The sequence below is a fragment of the Panonychus citri genome, unplaced genomic scaffold (assembly GCF_014898815.1).
Source record: "Panonychus citri isolate SS breed McGregor unplaced genomic scaffold, ASM1489881v1 Contig00028, whole genome shotgun sequence".
In the NCBI taxonomy this organism is placed as follows: Eukaryota; Metazoa; Arthropoda; class Arachnida; order Trombidiformes; family Tetranychidae; genus Panonychus; species Panonychus citri.
In genome coordinates this window covers 109710-132851 of record NW_026515433.1, presented here as the reverse complement: position 1 = coordinate 132851, position 23142 = coordinate 109710, and the positions used below count along the sequence as shown (strand labels likewise).

The following is a 23142-nucleotide window of genomic DNA, read 5'->3' as shown; positions in this document are numbered from 1 at the left end:
TCGTGTTGATTAAACATTTGACATCGTTCTTTATATCAGAATAACTTTTACTTTGGATTAAGATTAATGGTTTCAATCAGCAGGTCAATCAAAACGTTGATCTTCATTTATCCTTCTTTCCCATCATTTCTCCAGTTTATCAACATTTTTGCAATTGAGTTCCTAAGAGACAGAAATATAATGATAATTACTGATCAATAATTTGAATAAGATGATAATCGTGAGGAGATCCCTTTCAATTCATGTACTTGTACACTTATGTACAGAAATGAAAAGTTTTTTCATGAAACTTTTAATTCTTTGATGAATATTTTCAATGAGAATCATTAATTAGATGATGATAACTCATCATGATGAAAATTATCATATACATTTAGAGAAATTATTCAAATGTTTCCAATGGTTGAGAAAAAGCAAAAACTGATGCGAGTGAAACAAGAAAAAAATTATAAATTAATTGTCAACATTGATTCTTAGGATGGTAAAAGTTAACGGTACATTTTTGAGTAAACAAAGGTTAGTGAGTGATATGGGTAAAGGTGAGATTGATGATGGAGAAGATGAAAAAACACCTTATAAGGATGAATACATAAGATAAAAAACAAGACAAACAAGAGAAAAAAGATTTACAAGAAGAGAGCAAAAAAGTGATGAAAATGTTGTAAGTGTTATCAATGGGAAGATGAAGATGGAGATGAAGATGAAGATGAAGATTATATAAAAAAGGTAATGTCTTGTAAAGTAAAAGTCTATTTGATACTTTCAGTTGATTCTCATCAAGGTAAAGACAAGTATTTGCTTGTAAATACCTTTCATAGTATCAAATTAATCTAATTTATTCAAATTGTCATAATAAGACTAATTACCATTAAATAATAGTTGGGTATTAATGTAATTTATAAATCAATTTTGTTGTTGATGCAAACAAAACAAATAATATAAAAAGTTATTATAAACTTTGAAAAAACTGCAATAGGAGGATGAAGATGATAAAAGTTATGTTGTTCATCAAATTTTATCAGTTTATCATTTGGAAGACTAATTGGAAATTAACTAATTCACTTTGATGGTTAGTTGAATGTAACCAATAATGTTTCACATGCAATTTGCGAATCAATTAAGTTTATTATTCATCATTTGGATCTTTAATCTCGAAATTTATTGTTAAGATTAATAATCTTACCTTTGAAACCTGTTTCAGGGGCATGATCTGAATAATAGAATAGAATAAATGAAATAATTAATGATGATTTGTACATTTTTCCTGTTAATTAACGTGATTTACCTTTGATATAATCTTCTTCCATCATTGAAGAACCACTGCAACTTGGCTCATCAACCTACATAAAAATAATGAAACAATTTAACTATTGATTAGTAATCGATCGATGGTTAAACAATTAACGGTTCAAATTATGATTCAGTGGATAAGAACGATCTCATTCATCATTATTGTTAAATTATTATTTCTCTTCTTACTTTCGGTTGATTACAATTAAAGGGTTAATCAAGAGGGTTAAGAAAAAAATCAGTAGCAAATGAAGAGGAAAGTGAATTGTTGTTGATATTGAGAGAAAATGTTAATCAATGAGTTAATAAAGTTGTCATATCGTGAACACTGAAGGTGTAATAGTTTTCACACCGACAACAATTGATTAATTACATTATCAATAATCGTGTTGATGGTAATTAACACGGAATCATTGTAAAAATGATAACAAACAAAAACTAGTAACTTAACCCTAACAATTAAAAGCAATAACAAATAAACATGTTACCTAATTATATGAGTAGTGAAAGAAGCTAATGATTGATTGCATGAATTGATAATTTTCATTAAAAATTGATTAGCAATCTAAGGCAACGAGAAAATATAGTTTGGTCTTAATAAAGGATAAAATTTAGGGATAAGTTTGATGGGAATCAAGTTAAAGTATCTGGTTGATTAGTGAAAATCCGTGAGAGTCTTTGATTGTGTCTTTCTTGCTTCATGATTAAAGGTAAATCGTCAACATAAAATACAAGATAAATAGAAATATTGTGATAGAGTGAACAGTTGAGAGAGAGAGAGAGAGACGATCAAATGAACAAGAATATAAAAGTCAAAGAAATAAAATTTCATCAAGAAACAGAAAAGGTAATAAAAGTTTCGCTTTTTTTCAAGGTTAAGGGCAAAGGTACAAAGAGATTCATCGTGATTCGATGTAATCAGGTAACATATGAAAGGTTTATGAGGAAAGAGAGATTATGAGAGGAGGAGACGGAAGACCCGAAACAGTGATGGTTTTGGGTTTGGTAGGAAGACGACGAAGAGGATGAAGGGGCAAGTGGGATGAAAGAAAGGGTAAGAAAGATGCTGTTGATGTTTCTGTCAAGTAGAATAACAGTTTCAAGTTGAAAAGTACAAAGGTGAAGGGTAAAAGTAATAATAAGAATCCTTTGAGAATACGAAAATTAAATGAAATAAAGAAAAGGAGGAGGTGAAGGGAGAGAAAGAATCATTTTGTTTGTTAAGGTGAAGGACAAGGTAACCGAAAGGATGAAGATGATGGAGAGAAACAGATCTTACATATAAACCATATGTTCATTAATACAAAGGGTTAGAAAAGTTTTTTGCTCGATTGATAAAAAAAGTTGAACAGGTAACAGAATAAGAAATTGGAATAAGGAAATAGCATAAAAAACACAAGTTCCCAGAATATAAATAAAAATTATGCAGTTTAAATGCCCAAAGACTTTAAATTACTTGAGAAAGTGAATTCGATCCATTCAAGTGAATCGAATAACATTTTCGATTTTATTAGTTATCGAAATTAGAATCATTTTCTTACCTTTAAATATATTAAGCAATTAGGAACAATTCCAAGCTCTGCTAGGGTCCGATCGTTTCCTTGTAAAGGCACTTCATTTAGGAAAAGGTCTTGGTCGTAAGGAGCCACCTTAAAATCGTGCATTATCTGTGATCGTAATGAATTTTAATTAGTTGATGAGAAATTTAATAAAAATTATCCGATTGCAATAAAACCAATCAATTGTTTTTTTCAATTGGTTTACATTTACATCAATCTGAGTTGATTCTGTTTGTATGCTGAAGCTTTTGTGTTCAATAATGTGATTGATTGTGTTGAAACAAATAATCAGTAAACAATGAATGGTAACAATCAATTTGATGAAATTCCAATTTGTTCAATTAAAATTAAATCAAATCACAATCAAAGGTCAATCAACTTGATCAATATAAGTGATAGTGATCAATGATCTGCAATCTGAGTCGTTGATGACGATATCAAGATAATCATGAACAGAATGAAATTGAATAAAACGTTTGATTTGTACTCATGTCAAGTTTAAAACAAATAAACTAACAGTAATTAACAATTAACAATATGAGATTAACGGTTAATTAAAAAAGGTAAACAACAATACCAACTTAATTTGATCTTTTGTTTACTCTCGATGTCATCAAACAATTTAAATCAACAATAAACATTAATTGATGTTAGAGTTGATTCTCGATGACAAAGAGCAGTTAATATGGACAATACGAATCGTCGTTGTCAATGATCAACAATTAAGGAGACGAAACCTTCCGGTAATAAATTGATGCACCGACAACAGGTAATGAGGGAAGAGGAGGAATCTTCATTTGACTGAATAAAAATGAACCAGATGAACTTTTTTTATTAATGATTATCAACCAACAACAGCTAATCAAGATAATTAACCGTAAAATCAGATTAGTAATATTAAGTTAGTTTTTTGCTTCTTTTTCTCGTTAACTATTATTATGAGGTGTTGATTTATCTTCTTCTTGTTTCCTGAGCATCTTTGTGATTTAATGAAAATCAACACCCAACAATTAACCTCACTAATTTATCCTTGAATTGATAACACACTTTACTATTAACGGACGAGATGAGGACAAGAGATGAGGGGACAAGTAAAAAAGGTGAAAGATGATGATTGTAACAGAACAAGTTGGGAAAAGATAAAATGATGAACCACAACAAGAAGATGATGGAAACTCATTAATATTAACAGATAATGTGGTCATTTCTTATCTTCTTGCTTTGGATGATAATTATTCACAAAGGATGAGCATGAAGACCTGACACTCGAAAGACCATTGATCACAAGTAGAGTTTCTTTCGAGGATAATGATTGATTGTTGTTAAGCAATTAGGATGCGATTAAGATGAAAAAGAAATGAAGGATTACCTCGATTTTAAGAGAAAGTAAAGTTTGTAAAGAGGAAACAGTGAATTCTCGTTCATCTCGATATTTACGTCTCCTTGAGCTGCGTCTCGGTGCATCTCGAGGACTTGCGGGAGGAGCACTTTGAATGGAATGAGACTCGATGCCTTGTTGATTTTTCATTCGTTTACGGGTTACCTGTTGGAGATTATCAATGAAAGAAACAAAATTCAGAGTCAATTAATCAAATAAAATGAAACTAATTCAATTTTCTTGAGGTGTTGTGTATTTCCGTCAATTAGATTGATTCTGATTAATGGATAAGGGGCAGTCAGGAAAACCTTATTTCCGTTTTCAAGATGGGCTTTTAAATAAACCAAAATATGGTGAAATATGGCCAATTGTAGTGAAAAGTTATACAGACAATTTACCAATCAATGTTAATTATGAAACTTTAATGGCTCAATAAGTTAGTGATTAACATCAGTTACTGATCAGTTTGTTAAACTTCAAGTTTAATGAACACAATGTTTACTGTTTCAAGATATTGATTAGCCGATTTTATAATAGAATTGTAATCATTATTGAATTAGATCGAAGACTCAGATTAATAAGATTCGATGGTCGTTAGCAAATGAAAAAAAAAGAAATACAAATATTTTTCCATTTCAATGATAAAAACATCTCAAAGTGATTATTCAATTGGAAATCGGTCAAGACTAAATGTATGGCGATCGCCATTCTTTATGTGATGGTCATTTTATGTCTACTTACACCTTGAAATGATGAATCATAACTATCATCTTCGGCATCAGGGTCTTGTTGGTCATCTGGCTCGTTTTGTATTTTTCTTACATAAATTTTAGCATCTTTGTAGTTTGAAAGTTTCTCCATTTCTTTTTCAACCAGCTGATCCGAACAAGGTTTGCAATGAGCTGTTGATGATGATAGATGGGAAGAAAGATGATTTGAGATGATGATAAGAGGAGGAAGAGGTGATGAAAGAAAGAAAAATGAACATTATAAAGCAAAAAAGGGTATTGAAGAGAGAGAGAGAGAGAGAAGGGATGATAATGATGATGAAGATGAAGTAAGAAGCAAAAAAGATGATGATGAGTTGGGTATCATCAAGACCGCCACAAATGAGGGATTCATGTCATCAGTGTAAGAGTTAGTTAGGATAAAGAGTGATGAGGATGAGAAGAGAAATTGATGTAAAAAGAAATTAAGAAAGTGTCGTAATTTAAAATCTATAATCCACAAGGGATGTTGAGGATCATTTTTTCTTCCTCATTTTCTTCCTCATCATAATCATCATTATCATCGTCATCATAATCATTTTTGAATAGTATTTACATAGACAAATATGAGGAGAGAGTTTTGGTTTGACCCACGGGATGAGAAGATATGAGAAGATGAGGATGGAGAATAGAAAGAGAGAATAATGAGTTGTGTTGATGAGAAGGAGGGAGATGAGATGATAAGTAAATGTTTTTGTGGATTTGATAATAATCTTCATGTTAATGTTTTCAGGACAAAAATGATTGAAAAATGGTTATTTAAATACTCCTTCTAATGGCAATACAATTAAATTAGTTAATATTGATAAACCTTTTTTCGTACAATTGTTAATGTGTTGAAATGATAAAATAAATGGTTGTTGATCTAATAATTTGATGGTTAAGCATTTAATTTGGTACATTAAGATTTGGTTAGTGTTTTGGGTCATTGTTTGATCATAATGATCAAGATGATGAGGACGAGGATGAAGAAAATTCTGAACATCACAAGTTTTCCGTATCATGATAATGATGAAGATGAAGCATAAAACTGAAACTTTTGAGATATTATTTGTAACTAAAAAGTATCAATGAGATGATGATGATGATATTCCTCTTTCTTATGAGATGGCTCATCAAAATGCCATTAGCAGGGCTAAATCAGTACAAACTCAGTATCATCTTTATCATCCCTCAGTCTCCCTTCATCAATATCTTACTCGGTCTCTCATGAGAGAGAAACAGAGATGATGGAGAAAAGGAATAAGGAAAACAAGAGTAATCTCTTGAATACAAGTTGTATGATTTCTTTGGTTCTCTATGAGATATTCAGTTTGTTACAATTTTTAGATTGTGACTTTACGCATCTTTTTTTCTTGCAAGAAAAAAATCAAGAAAACTTGGAGACAGAGAGAGAGAGAGAGAGAGAGAGAGAGAGAGAGAGAGAGAGAGAGAGAGAGAGAGAGAGATGATAATAATAATAATGACGAGAATTGAAATCTTACATTCTGTAGGTTTTATTAGTTTGATGATAAAATGCAAAAGGGAAACAAGGATTTTATGTATTAAGAACTAATTGAAAAATAGATTAGCTGCAAAACTAATTAGATCTCAATGTTTTTTGTCTTTAATCCTGCATTTTTTTCATACAAGCAAATTCATCTGATGAACTGATCAACATTTCGCTGCTTCAAGATACCATCAAAACTAATGCAAAGTTGTCGCAATTGTCGAGGTGAAAAAAGAGACAACTGATTGAAAACTAATGCAGTTTCTGTAAAAGTTTATCACTATTATAATTTTCAATTTTTTTCGCATCACCTTGGAAAGAAAGATGATGAGAGATGAGGAAGACGTAAAAGATGCGGAGAACTGAAAAGAGAAAAGGTGAAGTTGTGCTTATATTAACTTCTTCTTGAGGCCTTTGACTTTTTTTGTTATTCTGTAAATTTTGTTACAAACAGATTCGCTCCTTCAAGGGGTAATTAAGCGTGATCAGAGGGTGAAAGACTTGAAGGAAGATACATGATGATGATGATGGAGATCAAGAAAATAAGAAGATGCAAAAAAAGTTGATGATGGTGATGATAGAAAAAGAAAACAGAGAAAGTGTAATAAGAAGATAGTAAAAAACTATGTGAATGAAGGTAAAAAATGAACAAACAAAAACAAGGATTGAAAATCATTGAAAGAGATGATTATGATGATAACAATTGTTATGAAGATGAAAAATGAGACGATGAAAGATATAATGAGGAAGGCGGAGATTTGGCCTGAGGGCAAGTGAAAAGTAAAAAGTGGGAGGTGGGTGGGTTGTTATGGGGTGGAAACTGTGGGAAGTAATGGATCAGCACCAATGACTTTGTGTGTGGTTTAGGTTAGTTAAGAAAATGATCATTTCAAATTTATCATCATTATCATTCAATTGTGATGATAATTTAAATAAATAATACGAATGATGATTGACAACATTTCTTTTACTTTTCTTACCTGAATCGTTTATGTTAACGTTTTCATCATTCATCCCATTGACTTTCATGGTAAGAACAAGTTGTTCATAATTGTTCAATTCTGATGATTTGCTCATTTCGTCATTTTTTCTGTCGATAATAAAGAAAACAAAGAGAAAAAATCATGATTAAATGGACCGATAGAACAGAATAGAGATGAAATTAATCAGATTTTTTCATCTTAATCAATTTTCAAAGTTTTTTAGTTTATTGAAATGAATGATTGATAAACTTAATCGTATAATTATTAGGTGATGAGGATGATTATCAACAATTACACTCATGAAAATAGTTGATTAATGTTAACATTTTTTTAATTGGATTTGAATGTTCCTGCAGAATATCATTTAAATTAATTCTCTCTTTAGCTTTTGCATCATGAATTAATATTAAATGTAATGTTCAAATGAGATTAAATATAATTATTCTCAACGATTTCTTGATTATTATGGTGATTATGATCATAATGATGATGCTAATGTGAGGATAGGTGATTTTAATAGAGGTAAATGGTAATCAAATTGACAGTTGATTGTTTTACCCCAAGGGTAACAATAAAAGGCATCGAATTTTAGTTTGGGAATCTCATGAACAAGATGATGACCATGAAAAGAAGAAGGAGGATCATGATGAGAACCATGATGATCTAGATTAGACCTCACAAGAGAAAGATGATTACAAATGTTGAATTCGATTGACAAAATAGATTAATCATTTGTCTAGATTGAGAACCAATTCATTACAATATAACAATACAATCGATGATGAGAATGTTCAAATCATCTAAATACGATACAATAAGAACTAATTTCCTTTGGTATCGCATGTTGATAATCACAGAATTCAACAAAGAGCCGATTGAATGTTGGATGTTTAATGTTAATCAAAGCTATCATACTTATAGCCATAAATTTAATCGCAGGCTCAATTAAATATACTGTTCGATTGAGAAAAACACTTAGATAATATTAATAAATAATAGATTCAAGTTTACTCTGAACTTAAAGATTCTTGAATTTATGAAAAGAATGAATAAAAAAGGGTTGAGCATAAAAGAATGACGAGAGTTTGAATGACCATGAAAAAAGTTTAGTCGAAACTTTTTATTGATATGACCTATGACCGGATACCTGGGATATTACCTGTAAAGAATAAGTAAGAGGATTTAAAGTAACAGCATCTAAGTGCTTTTATTTGTACCTGGAGTCTGATTATCGGTATTACAAATAATTTATTGACTTGACGCACAAAGTGTGAACCGTAATCGTTCATATTAACACAATGTAACACTAATCTTTGTCACCAAGTGATCCATAGACATGGACAACATAGTGTTACATTGTAACGGTATCATCGTGGGTAAAACGATTGCTATTGACTAATTTCATTGATGTGATTGGAATCACAACAGATTTTGATGAAATTAGGTGGATGGGCTGATTGAGTGCGACAAGAAGTGAAAGTTGTGAGCAAAGGAAGAGTGAAACTTTACATTGAAGTTGAATGGTAGTGATAATGATAGAGTTTGCGATGATAATGATGCAAAAGATGGAGATGATGAGGATGATGAGGATGAGGAAAGACCAATATTTTCAATGGGTGTGTGTATGTTGGAGTCTAGATAGATAAGGGAAACTCATCAATCAAATGATAAGGTGACATGAAGATGAATGCATAATATACGTTTTATCCCTTTCACCTTTTCTCTTTCTCTTTTTCTCCATCTTTTCTTTGAGAAACTGTTGCTCTAGCAAATTAAGCTCATCTTCGTCTTCATCCTCATCCTTTTCTTTATCAAAATCTTTAAATCAACCTGATCATGTTAACAGTGAAAACAATTTCGCAGTGAAATTTGTCCAAACATTATTGTCAAATGTATTATGTCAATATAAACAAATCACTTAATTCAATTCGCTAATATATCAAAGTCAAAGGTGAATTGATAACAAGTCCAGAAGAGTAAGTTTATCAATCAAATCGACTCAATAAGTTGCCATAGTATCAATATTTAATAAAATGTTAACCTTGACTTAGTTTCATGGTTCGCATACAAAATATTATTCAGTGAAAATTGTGAAACTGTTAACAAGATGTTGCAAAGTAATTTTGATTGTTTCAATAGTAATATGATTCTCTGGCCCTCTCGGTGAGTTATAATATTAGTATATTCATGATAACTATTGATTTGCAATTTTAATCGGTGAAGATTTGTGATAATAAATAAATTTAACGTAGACTGATGTAATTTTCATGAAAATATTATTCCATTTGTAATATTATGTTGATGCATTACGATTTTAAATGTTTTCAATCCAATGGTTCATTTAACTTTTTTTGTTATGTGCACCAATGAACAGTAAAGATGAAGATAAAAAACAGGAAGATGGATCAGAAAAAGGGAAAAAGAAGAAGCGAGAGATCGAGATGCTACTGATGATGATGATGATAGATTTGAAGAAGAAGATGCAAAAAATGATGATGGCGAAAAAAAGGAAAAGGAAAAACAATGTAACACGCGACAGAGAAAATGCTTTCACAATGTTATAAACAAATCGAGTGAATCGGATCTGAAAAGCATCTTAGACTTGTAAAGATCCATTGGATCTTCTAGAAAACCAAAGGAACGTGTTTCAACTGTTCCAATGGAGAAAAAAATGACTGAGGATGAAATGCAATTGATTGATGGATTGGGAGATAGTGATTGAAGTGGATAAAAGGGAAGATAATGCTGAGATTATTGAGACAAGACAGTGTCAGAATCATCTCATCATCATCGACATAAATTCAATTTAACTATGGTTACGATATTGGACAGTTTAAGTTTGACTTTGTTGGTGCAAGTGAAAATTGATAAATTTATGTTCAATGGATCAGGTTAATGAGCACAACAGTTTGTCTGCTAAATTGGCATTTCTACTTTGGGCGAAAAAGTAACATGATAATGAGCGAGCAAAGGATGAGGATGCTAAGGGTCTTGTAAAGCATCTCTCATCAGAGTAACATCTTTTCCACATCAGTTTGATTGGAATAACTACCAACAATTGTCATAAACTTATTTCCTTTTGTTTTATAAGTTTTTCAGTCCGATTTTCGGTGATTATTGAAAATTTCCATTAACCAAAAAATACTTGATATTAATTTATACTTACTTAAGTTCAGGAAAATTTTGATCTCCTATTGTCGATGGAAATGATGATCTTTGGTGAATACATTTTAATTCTTCTTTTGTCTCATTTACAGTTGGACAATCGTAATTAACAGGATCTCTGTTTATTAATAACAAAATAATATTCGATTAGATATAAATGAATAGAAATTTGAAATGAGATTAAGCGAATTATTTTGGTAATAATCATCATGTTGTTTCTGATTTCCAACCATAAATAATGAATGAGGTCGTAATAATATAATCGTGGGTAAAATTAACTCGAAATGTTCAATCTTGAAGATGAAGGATTGACGATTGTATCAATTGAAATTAGGTAACTGGACTGATCGAGTGGGACAAAGAGTGAAAGTGAAGAGACTTAAATCCCGAAGAAAGGGAGATGATGAAGAAAGACCGATATTTTCACATTGGGTGTGTTGGAGTGTAGATAGAAAAGAAAAAGTCATCAATCAATTGATGGAGTGACATGAGATTGAAGAATATCCTTCTACCTTATTTCGTCTTCTTCTCATCCTCATCCTCATCTTCATCTTTTCCCTCTTTTTCTCATTTTAAGAGACTAAATTTCACTTTCCTACAAATCGTAAATTGTCCATAATCAAGAAAGAAAAATTAATAACAATCATAATAATAAAAAACAATTTAGCAGACCAATCAAAAGATCATTAGGTTTGCTTTTCTTCCGCTCATCCATCATGGATAACTTCAAATCTTATGTTGACTTGATGATGACCAGAATATCAATGGTCATTCATGAGGAGGGGCAATTAGGTTATGATAAAGATGAGATGGAGAAACAGAAAGAAATACACAAGGAAATGTAAATGCTGATGATGATGATAATAATAATCACAATCAACACTAGTTAAATCTCATCATCGTAATCATCATTAACATCTAATGAGCTATCGTTAATCACGATGATACTTATACGGTGAAAACAAGTGAAGCCCACCCTGAGCTTATCGTCATTATCATAATTATTATTACATGGTAATTTAACCAAGCGACAAAATAAACAAATAATGTTGTTTACGGATGTTGATTGTTATTAAAATGATGTTGTTTTGTTAATGATGATTCCAGATTATAGACTAACTTGATTAAGAGCATTTGGTCAACTTACAGTGGCAGATTTAATTTAGGCATCGGTGGCATTTGAGGTTGAATTGGATTGACCTTAAGTTCAACGCATTGACGACACAAAGAATCACTAAGAGATGGGAGAAAAGATCAATTAGATGACGAAGATGGAGAAGCATTTCAATCATTTTGCTCTCTAGCAACATTGAATCTCTTATTATCATCATCATCTAATATGATGAAATCAGTTTGATCTCAAAGTGAAATCAACAACAACCTTTGAATTAACATTCACCTATTATTTTATCATCCATCATTTAAAAGTGAGTCTCATGAGATAATTTCTCATATAATAATATGATACAAGTTTCTGATAAAATTATTTCAGATGATAATGATGATAAAAAGTCACCAAGTTCTCTAAGTTTTCATGGCGAAAATAAAAGATGAGATGATAAGGAGCAATAAGATGACAGAAATGATACAGGGAAGAAGAAGGTGAAGAAGAATAAGGAAAATTTGAGGTGAATTTACTTTCGGCTGATTGAATACGAACAAGAAGAAGACAGTTAATGCTAAAGGGCAAAAACACTTACGTTAATCTAGGGTGACCCGAATAGAGGCTGAACAGAATAGATGCCTGGAAGAGAGAGAGAGAGAGAGAGAGAGAGAGAGAGAGAGAGAGAGAGAGAGAAAGGAGGTAATAATAATGGTAATGAAGATGATGGTAAAATGATAAGGTGATGGGCAGAAATTGTTGACAATAACATGATTTGAATGAATACAAACCCCTTCGGAATTGACACACTTCATTGCATGAGCAGCTTTTAAGGATAGCCTGTAAATGGATAATAAGAGATGAAAAATGAGAATCAGAATTTGATTCATTGTTGACAATGGTAATAATAATTACCATCAAATTATATAGAAAAGACAATGTTGCAATAATAATCATGATGATAACAATGGAAATAATAACATAGTCAATTTAGAATTGACTATGTAAGGTTATCATCAAAGTTCATTTGCTGCTTTTTTATAACAAGTTGGATTTTTTTCTCCATCATTTTCATTCTCATCAAGATGAAAGTTCTTTCATGAATAAAATGAGCTGATGATAAACAAAAGTTAGACATTGGTCAATGTGTATGTTTTATGTAAGAATAAGATGATAAGAATGATGACAATGATGAAAAGAAACTTAACTGTTATTGTTGAAGGAAAGGGAGTTGATGAAAAGATGAGAAGGTGAATGATTGAAAAGATAAGTACTTATTATGGGGACAAAGGGCATTGGAATTGTCCAGTGGAGGATCGGACTCTCAAAGTCGCTGTGAAGCCAATCTTTAAGCCAATTCTTGCTTATCCATTCAAAAGATTCTTCGTTATCAGTAAGCATAAGTTTCTTGTAGATGGATAACATCTCTTCCTGTTTCTCTCTGTTCAGTGCTAATCGCTGATCCTGAAAAGAGATGAGATGAGATTAAAAGTATCATGATCCATTTGAAATGTAAAATGAAAGGAAAACGAGAAGATTAAGAAGTGAAGATAATTGTTCATAGTTATGCCTGAATTTAGATAAACAAAGTGATTATATTCTGACGATATCAATCAATGTGTGGCCTCCATTATAATATCAATGGTCAGTACAAAATACGCTCCAAATAAATTGTACCTTGTTAATAGATAATCGCCAATTGATGTAATTTATCTTACCAACAATCATCGTCCATGTTTAATATCATAATAGTGCAATTGAATCAATGAAATGTATTGATAATAATCAAGGTAACTTACTCTCTCTTTCCTTTTGATTTCAAGGTGGTCTTCAAATATACTATTTTCCTCGACCACAATTGTTTGTAAGTATTCAGGAATATCCCATTGAACTGAGCTATCTGAAGGTAATTCTGAAATAAACAAATAAACAAATTGACGAAAATAATTGATTTAATCATTTGGTTAATAAAAAACTTTGAATATTAAATGTAAATTATAATTGTTGGTATATTTTCACATCCACATATCATTACAATCATATTCATGGTTTGCTACAGAAATAAACTTCATGATACTTGAGTTTATAAATGTAACTATTTGAACAACAAGGTTAAACTATTAAATTGTAATCAATAATATTATTGTAATGAAATGTATCTTGTTATCATCTGATTCATGGTATCAACAGAAATGAACTTCAATGGAAATGATTGTTCAAATACCACAATTACGATCGATTTGCAAGATAATCAACAAAACAGGAAAATAATCAACATTTTTTTCATTCTTTATTAAATCAAATGTAATTATTATCCCATTTGAATGGATGTAAGAAAATCATTTCGCTTTTCTAGTTAAATTCGAGTAGTTCACTGGTGATGAAAATCAGTGTTAATGATGAGAAACAGGCAAGTGAAAGAGTTGAAATGATGAAATCTTTTCGAGCAAATTGTCGAAAAAGAAAGAAAAAAATTTATTCGAAAGTAATAATAAAGATCACAGAATGTGATAAATTCTCGATATCATTAGAAAGTTGTAAAGGAATTGAAGAAATTATAATGACTGGAAATGTTTGATTGTCGAATCAATGAAAGAAAAAGTTTCATAAATCATGACAATAATTTCGAGCAAAAATGCGTGACAAAAGTATCAACATGTTGTTCTGTTTATCACTTGTTCCTATGAAGATAATGAATTAACTTCTTACAAAAGATTCACTACTCATCACACTTTCAATCTTCTTGCTTTTTTATCATCATTCTACTGATGATTGAAAAAAAGGAGCAGCTATTGATGAAGTTGTATAACAAGGAGGCAAAAAACTAATGGCTACCGTTACGTGGTGAAAAACACTTTTTACCTTAAAATGAAGGTAAAAAAGCAAAAGAAGAGATTAGGACCAAAGTGAATAAGAAAAAAGTTGGGCAACTCTTCATCATTAGTCTATGGATAAAAAAGTTTCTATGGAAGAGCAAAAAATATTGACACAAAAAGTTACATGAAATGAAGAAAAGTTTAGTTGAGCCCATTGACTTGGAATTGAGATAAACATGATTTGGATATAGAGACTTAATGAAATTGAAATTTAGGAAATTAAGGTGGAGGTGGAGCGATGATGGTGTTTGCAAGGAGAAGAAGTTGGTCAGGTAGATGGACCTCCTGAGTGGAGAACTTATTGGGTAAATATTCCTTCAAGGTCTCTCTTCATATCCATCATCATCTTCTCTTCATCTTCTTCTGTGGGAGATGATGATGGAGAAACAGCATAAGGAGGGTACCCTGTTTTCTTCCGGGAATCTTGAGTAACATTTAGCCTTTCATTCGTATCTTAAAATAACCACCATTTTGTCTCGAGTATTATGCTGAGTTTTAATTAGCTGTGGGAATCGGGCGTACACTTATTAAAGATAATATTGAATAATGAATTTAATCATAACAACGATAAGCAAACTGATGTTCTAACAAACTAAACCGATGGAAAAGTTAATCCAACAGCTTAAAAAGTTTTAACTTGTTAATTGTTGTCGATCAAACGTCGAGATGATTTTGTTTTACCAATTAATTGGTTTCGTCCATTTTTCCCTTTCAATTTAAAAGGAATTTGGTTGATAAACATAAAATTATATTTGCAACTTGATTCGATTGCATTTCACCAAATAGAGAAAAAAGTTGCTCAAACAGATTCTTGACTAATTCCATGACTAAAATGACTCTTGGAGGTTCTCAATAGACTCAACATTTTATTGAGAAAATATAAAACAAATAAACGATAATATAAATCAGCTCAACGTGTCTTTTCATTTGCATCAATATGATCGAGCTTATTATTATCATTGATATGATGAATTACAAGTACATTTACATGAATGCATCAACAATTGCAAATAGTGGACATGATGAGAGAACTGGTCAATTGATTGACTAAAAAATAGACATTAGATTTGTGATAAATAATGATAATAATAAAGTTATAAAGTGAATGAAATTGAAAAGTGTGTGAATGAGAAAAGTGCAAAATAATAATAAAAAAAATAAATAAACTCGAGGGAAAAAGTTACTCACTTTTATCGTCAAGAACTGAACTTTTATAAACCAACATGTATGAGCCTTTGCTGAATTTTGTTGACTCTTTCTTAGTTGTTTTGTTTGATGTTTGTGGTACTGATGATGATGTTGGTGGTGGTGGTGAGGATGAAGACGATGACAATGGGGGTGCATTTGGTCCTGTCGTAAATGGAGTTGTCACATTAAATGCTGAAGGTTTGATCTCTCCAAGCGGCAAGGAAACTGCTGACGATAATTTCGGTGGAGATTCTTTTGAATTATCAGTACATAATTTAATTACATTTCCTTGCGTTTTTTCAACAAATTCATCGTTGAATTTGTACCAATCGCCTGTTTCACGATCTTTAATATGGGCTATGTAGTGACCTGAATGTGCCGATTGTCCTTTATGTACCAGAACAGCAACTAAATTGTATTCAGTACAATCAACCGATACACTTTCTTGGAAATATTTCTTCATATCTAAAGTGAGAGGAAAGTTAATAGATGAATTGAGCTTCCGTCTACAATTTTTCTGACGATCATAGATAAACCTAAGAAGCTGAAGATTCAGGTAAGGTGGACACTTTCGCAATCTAATGGTTCTGATCACGTTCTGCTTGCTTTCACAAATATTACAATAGTATTGATTGCTTCCTTCCAGAATCTCAGGCTGAGTAGAGAAATAAGAGGAAAAGAAAGAAAGAAAAATAAGATTAGAAAAAATTGATAAAAAACATGAAATTTTATGCGGCAAGAGATTCAACAGAACTGCAGTTGATTATCATCATTCTGATGATTCTCTGATCTTTTCAATCAAAATTTTCTGTAAATTACAATTATCAATATCTCCGCGATGATCACTCTAAATGTCATCAAGATCACATGATTTCAACAATGAAACAGGAAGAGAGATGATGATGAGTTACAGAAAATATTAATAGTTTTCAAATCAATCATTTCTTGAGAATCATTAAATGTCATCAACTGATTTGCTGACATAATTTGAGTATGATGAGTAAATGATTAATTGTCGATTCAAAATGCGACTTAGCAAAGTAAATCATCAATGAGAAATGTAAGGATTGAAAACGAATCTAGATTTTAATTGTTTCAATTTAATTGACACAGTTAAGGTTTGTTTTAATCGGTCATTGACACAATCCAATCAAAGGTTAATGCAATGATGATTTGTGAATCAAGATCGTATCTGGATGTTAATTAGTTTTCTTTATTTTCTTAATTGTTTCAAAATGATTCGTTGTTTTTTTCGTAAGTAAATTGATTTGATAAACTGATGCCAAAAAACCAAGTTAATCAAGATTAACAATTAACTGTGAGCAACTGTTGTTGTAATGAAAAGAAATTAAATTTACAATCAAATACAAGATTGTTGATCAACTTGGGAACAAGTTAAATGCTCAACTATGGATGTTAAATGATATATTAAGTTGACCTGATCTGGTTACTTGGTAATGAGATTTTGATTGTTACTTTTTTTTCCAATTAAATCACAAACCAGAAAAGAAAGAGAAAGGGCAGTAATTAATCAGTCCAGTGATTACAATTAAAGAGAAATAATCAACAGATTCAATTGTGAGATGAAAAAAAGACAGAATTAAATATAATCATGAATACAATGATAGTCACAACTGAATCAGAGTGACCAATAAATTAATAACTTGATTAAACTTTGATAGTGTTGATTGATAACAATAACAACAATTTACACCAAAGTCTTTAATTATTTTTGTCAACTGCATTCAAGTGAATCAGTTTTTTTTCTGGTATAATAATATTTTGACAACTTCTCATAACTGTGATTATAATCGGAGTAACAATTTATTAATTGTATTGACTGATTAAGCACATAAGAGTGACTTTAATCTGAAATAATTCGAGTAACAATTAATGCTGAAGGGATGGTAATTGAAAAGGTTTAATCAACAACTGAATCGATTTAACTTTTTTCCTTCACAGCAAATTAACTCAATGAGAAAAAAGTTACATCAACTCAGTGAGAAGAAAAAATTGTCAACAAACTTTGATTGAGTTTAAATGATAATTAAATGGAAAAAATCATAATTTCTATTATATCTTTAGCTTTGAGGTGGTTTTAGTAAAAAAAAATGGTCGAGAAAAAGTTTAATGAAACAGTTTAAGGAAACAAACAGATTATCATCAGATTATCAACAATATGAAGAGATTGAGTTTGGGTGGACATTTAATCGCTATAATGACTCAGTAAATATAATCAAGAAAAGTTAATGATGATGAAAATCAGGTAGAGACCTGGAACAAATCATCATCTTCATCTTCATCATCTTCACTTTCTTCTTGTTGTTCATCATATCAACATCTTCCCATTGATTTAACATTCAAGAACAATGTTCGGTTTCGATGCTATTGTTTACCCGATTCCCACGATTCAGATTGGAGAAATGAGAGAGATTCATGAAGATAGATGATCAAGGTGATGAAAGAAAGAGATGATGAGGATGATGACGATGACCTCTGTTTAAATGGTGATTAAAAGATGAAAAGTTCAATAACAATGTTTGAATGTTGATTGTTTTTCGCATTACAAGGTTAACGTATGCAAAGAAGATGATGAACAAGGGATGAAAACTATGATGGAAAATCATAATTAATCTTAATAATGATTATTTAGATTCATTTCAATGCAAATGATTAACAAGTAATTAACAAATTGTAATGTCTCTTTTAGGACTAACCATTTTTACCCTCAATCAAACAAGTAACGATAGTAAATTGTAATTGTTGAGGAGGAGACATTTTCACTGTTTAACTTAAATAATCAGAATAAACTTTAGTTAACTAGTTAGTTAAACTCAGCGTGTGAGTAAAATACATTTCATGTTAATTTGTTGCATTGAAATGAGTGCGCTAAATATTGTCCAATGTATTGGTTATCCTGCTGTTTGTTAATATAGAAAATACAGTTAGATAGTGATTAAAGTTGATTCGTTAGTTAATTATTACAAAATCAGATGAATGTGTTGTTTCAATGGGAATAAGGTGATACCCAAGTAATTATAAGTTCATCTACTAATCACCATCAACTGAGCTGTTAAAGGAGCAAACTTAGATTATCATCATCTTGCTTTTTAATTTATGATCAATTAAGTGAGCAATCAACTGATTGCTGAATGGGAGAGTAAAATAGCTTAGACAATTATTAAAATTTATTAATTTTATCCCTAATTGAGATCAATGATCCAGCCGATAATTAAACATTGAATTACGACAATTGCAAGATCAACTTGATAAGTACAAGGGTAAGGTGAACATTTTATTAATATTACGGATCAGGATCAAGATCAAATAATTAAATTACGTAAAGATTGAGATTAAATGAGCTTCATGTGATTAAGACAGTTATTAATTATATAAGAAAAGTGAGCATTTCAATATCTGAATAACATTTGGATCTTGATCAATCATTAATTATTTAACCAATTTTGAAATATTGTTTCAATTTGTTTAAATTCATATTCATCATCCGGAACTGAATGAAAAGTTGAGTTTAACAACTACAACAACATGTTAACTGAATTGGGATGAAGATAATAAGACTAATCAAGAGTGCAAAGGATTAAATGATAAGCCAATTGACAGAGGAAGAGAAAGAAACAAGTTACTAAAAGAACATGATAAAAACTAAATCACAATTTTCATCTTCATCTAATGATTGACAATGTTGATAGTAATTTGCGGACAGTAGCAATTAGAATAAAAAATGGTGCAATTATGCGAAAAGATTCATCAAAATAAGGTGTCATTTACAGTTAAAGAAGATCATCCTTCTTATTTGATCAGCTCGAGGCTATGATTACATCAGATATTGATAAAAGTCTTCAGGCTCAACTCTCTTTTAATCTTCGGATGAATCTGTCTCCTTGATTAGCTTTTCTCTAATTCCTTGTACAAGTGCCTTAGCAACCAACCAAATATACGAATTAGTTAATTTCTTTCTTTAGGTTAAGTGTTTCTTATACTTTTTCGTTGATTTAATTTTCTTTCATCCTGATTATGGTTAAACGGGCTGATCAGATAGTAGATATTTGATGAGAATTAACTCAAGGACCACTGAATAAGTTCAGTCCTTAATTGCCTGATGATGATTCTTTAAATTTGATTCTTTCAATTCAATTTCAATTGCACGAGTGACGCAAATCAGAGTAAAAAATCTTGATTAAAGTTTTGATCAGAGTTGATTATGTGTTAGTTAAACTTTAAGTCAATTAAAAAACTAAGTAAATACATGTAACCAGTTGTTGTTGGTTAATCAACAAGCATAGAGATGGTTAATGTTTATCGATGAAAAAAGGGAAATCAGTTAAGCTAATCAAGTTTTTTTATGGTAACGGTAACTATTGGAGTGTTGATTTGATTTAATTTGGAAAACTAATCATCTTAATCATAAATATACTTGAAACAAGTCACAATGGTCAAGTTTCTGATGTGAGTTTCAATTAGTGAGTTGAATCATTTATTTCAATATCCATCGGTTCTACCAGTTTCTCAGTGATTAATTAGAATACTAAAGCACAATCAGATTGATATCAAAGATTCGCTCGCAAGATTCGTTGATTAACAGATAGAAAGATTAAAATTGATTTTTCTAAATGAAAGTAGTCGTAAGAAAGAGATAATACAAGGGTAATTTCGATTCAATCGCCATAGCAATCGAATAAGACAAACTACCATCACTTATTAAGGTGGAAAATTCACATGATTAGAATTCTATGATGAACCAAATCGAAGAATGATAGAGCCTCCATTCATTTATGGTTTTGGATTATCAAAATGGAAAAGTCTAATTACATTTCTAATTGAAGGTACATTGGATTACAATCCAATGGGTTAATATTCTACTTTTCGCCATTCTAACGAGTCAAGAACAAAACAAGAGTTCAATCGACATCCAGTTGTGAATGAATTGCAAAATGAGAGGAAAAGTGAACAGTAATAAAAATATATGATAATTAATTACCGAAAAGAATTCATCTAAACACTGGTGAATATCTTTATGTCCTCTAATGTTAAGACTTAGTTCATAAAATTTTGACGGTGAGAATGACTCGGTTCCACAATTGCTGCATCTAGAGGGATCAACAGAAACAGAAAGAACAGTTAATAAAGAGAAAGAGTTGAAAAATTTAATTGAAATGACTAATACAAACCTAGTCACATATTCATATTCGCCACAATATTGCGTTTGAACGATATTTTTAACTTTTTGGTCCTTTTGTGAGGAGAGATCGTCTTCAAGAAGAGTTAGAAAAAGTTTACTAAACTCTTGAGCATCTTGTTGTTGTGAAACATCAAGTTGTAGACTATTTACAAATTGGGTTGGATCGACATAGCGTCTTGCACTAAACTGTAATCGCGCAAATATTAATTGTAATTGTCCGACAGGAGAGACGGGATTGAACTGGGTCCCTGAGGAAAGATCAGTCAGTGAAACTGCTCTGTTGAGTTGAGCCGAAATCTCCTTTTCGTCGTCATCGGGTTTCCATTTATAAATGGCTTCCCTTAAGAACGGATTGTGGTACCAAACCTAGAGAAGAACAAGTGTAAAAATAACAATTTAAAATATTAAACAGTCAAATGCTTGGTGAATGTAGAATGCAGCAAATTTCTCATGATGACAATAGACTGATGTGGACATAAAATACCAAATTAAGAAATTAATTTGATTAATTTCATGGTACAAAAGAAAAGCAAAAGTAGTTTACTTTGACTTGAAACAATGAGTAAACATAACTGACCAATTACTGTTTTGATAATAGGAAAAATCTTGGACTGACAATTCAGGTAGTAAATGAGTAAATTGACAGGATGACAAATGTCTCTCATCATTTATGAAGTTGTCAACACCTAAATGTGATTACAAATTTATGACCTGGCCATGTCTACGTAGTAATCAAACTGATAATTGTAATTTATTTGTCTCAATGAGACTGTTCTACAATGCAAGTAAATACTCAATTCTAAGGTAACATTGAAAGACTAGTACTCAATAATCTCATGTACACAAAATCTTTCTATTGCCATCTCGATGTTCAAAGCTAACCTGCAACTGACTATTGACATAACAAGTAGCTCCAAGATTCTTCAAGCCAGCGAAAGATCCTGGTTCTCGTCTTTCCTCATCCTCCAAATTAATATTGGTGCCTTCCTTAGTGTTGAGTAAACGATTCTCCCCTAAACCACTGATGCACTTTGGGTTATTACTACAGTTTCGCCTGTTGAGAGAATGAGAAAGTGATTAGTACAGAAGATAATGAATGCAGGTAGAAGCGATTGAATGGAAGCGGAAGTCATGTAAGTGGCAATTAGGTAAGTCAGTGTGGGTCAACTTACTTGCAAGGATTAGATTTAACAGAACAAGATTTCAGATGAAGTCGATATGCTTTCAAAATATGATCCCAAGTGATACAATTATCATCCACCGTGGCAGCCCAATCGGAAGCAGCTTTCTCGTTGACTTTTTCATACTCTGGCATATTATGGTGAATCCTTCAATCGAGTGACCAATTAAGGAATGACAAAAAAAATAAATAAATAAGAAAAAAAACAAACACTAACAATTAATAACAACACAACAAAAAAAGTTTACCATCATATCAATTTTATTATTGACTTGTTTTCATTTAAATTCATCAACAAAATGTCAACCCAACAGCGAACCAATCAAATTGGAAACCGCCTTTTTTGAATTTTCTTTGATTAATTTTCGAAGTAATTTAATCGTTTTAATTATTTTCTTAATTATCTTCTTGAACATCTTTAGTAAAATTATAGCCAAGTCCTTTTAATAATTTATTTAATTCTTGTATAACTTTCTTATATGTTTTTCTCATTTTCTGTTTATTCATTTTTCTGATATTTTTTTAAATACAATAACCGATGTAATTCATTTGATTCATTTGGTAACTTTGCTAATTTATCTCATCGATTAATTGTGAGTAATCACAAGAAAACAACATCAACACCATGCAAATAAGCAAAATTTTGATTTTATCGAATTTTCTTGTTCGTGGCGATCAAATGGAGCAACAATTCGGTAAGCGATTAATTTGAATTAGAATGAAGTTGGGAATCAGTTCAGAGTGAATCAGAATTTTAAAAGATTCGTTGACTGTTTTATCAAATAGAAACAGTTAATTACTATCACATATACAATTATAGTTTCTTTTCATTATTATTAAATAGGGAGGATAATAAGTGAGAATCTCGATCATCAGCAACATAAGAAAAAACTAATGATGAGTAATTCTCTTCCATATTCGATTGAAAATAACAATTAATTATCAATCATTTTTACTGTTTTATT

At 30.8% G+C, this 23142-nt stretch overlaps 1 protein-coding gene across 5 annotated transcripts; it reads right to left on the bottom strand.

Moving 5' to 3' along the window:
- Positions 1 to 22: 22 nt before the first annotated feature.
- Positions 23 to 22657, bottom strand: LOC128396840 (ubiquitin carboxyl-terminal hydrolase 48-like). 5 transcript variants are annotated; one of them, XM_053357468.1, is made up of 12 exons: positions 13008 to 13147; positions 12525 to 12573; positions 12332 to 12375; positions 11779 to 11865; positions 10633 to 10749; positions 7464 to 7573; positions 4969 to 5129; positions 4219 to 4392; positions 2832 to 2957; positions 1286 to 1340; positions 1184 to 1210; positions 23 to 162 (listed from the first exon to the last, which is right to left on the bottom strand). In XM_053357468.1, exons 2-12 carry the CDS (start codon positions 12546 to 12548, stop codon positions 140 to 142), a joined length of 948 nt encoding a protein of 315 aa, XP_053213443.1. In that variant the 5' UTR covers positions 12549 to 12573; positions 13008 to 13147; the 3' UTR covers positions 23 to 139. The 5 variants fall into 5 exon arrangements, with proteins under 5 accessions (XP_053213443.1, XP_053213444.1, XP_053213440.1 ...); XM_053357469.1 differs by lacking the exon at positions 13008 to 13147 and adding an exon at positions 12649 to 12772; XM_053357465.1 differs by lacking the exons at positions 23 to 162; positions 1184 to 1210; positions 1286 to 1340; ... (3 more) ...; positions 7464 to 7573; positions 10633 to 10749 and adding exons at positions 13533 to 13645; positions 15798 to 16452; positions 20797 to 20905; ... (1 more) ...; positions 21880 to 22051; positions 22170 to 22644 and having other exon boundaries at positions 11811 to 11865; positions 13008 to 13197.
- Between the last annotated feature and the right edge of the window lie 485 nt (positions 22658 to 23142).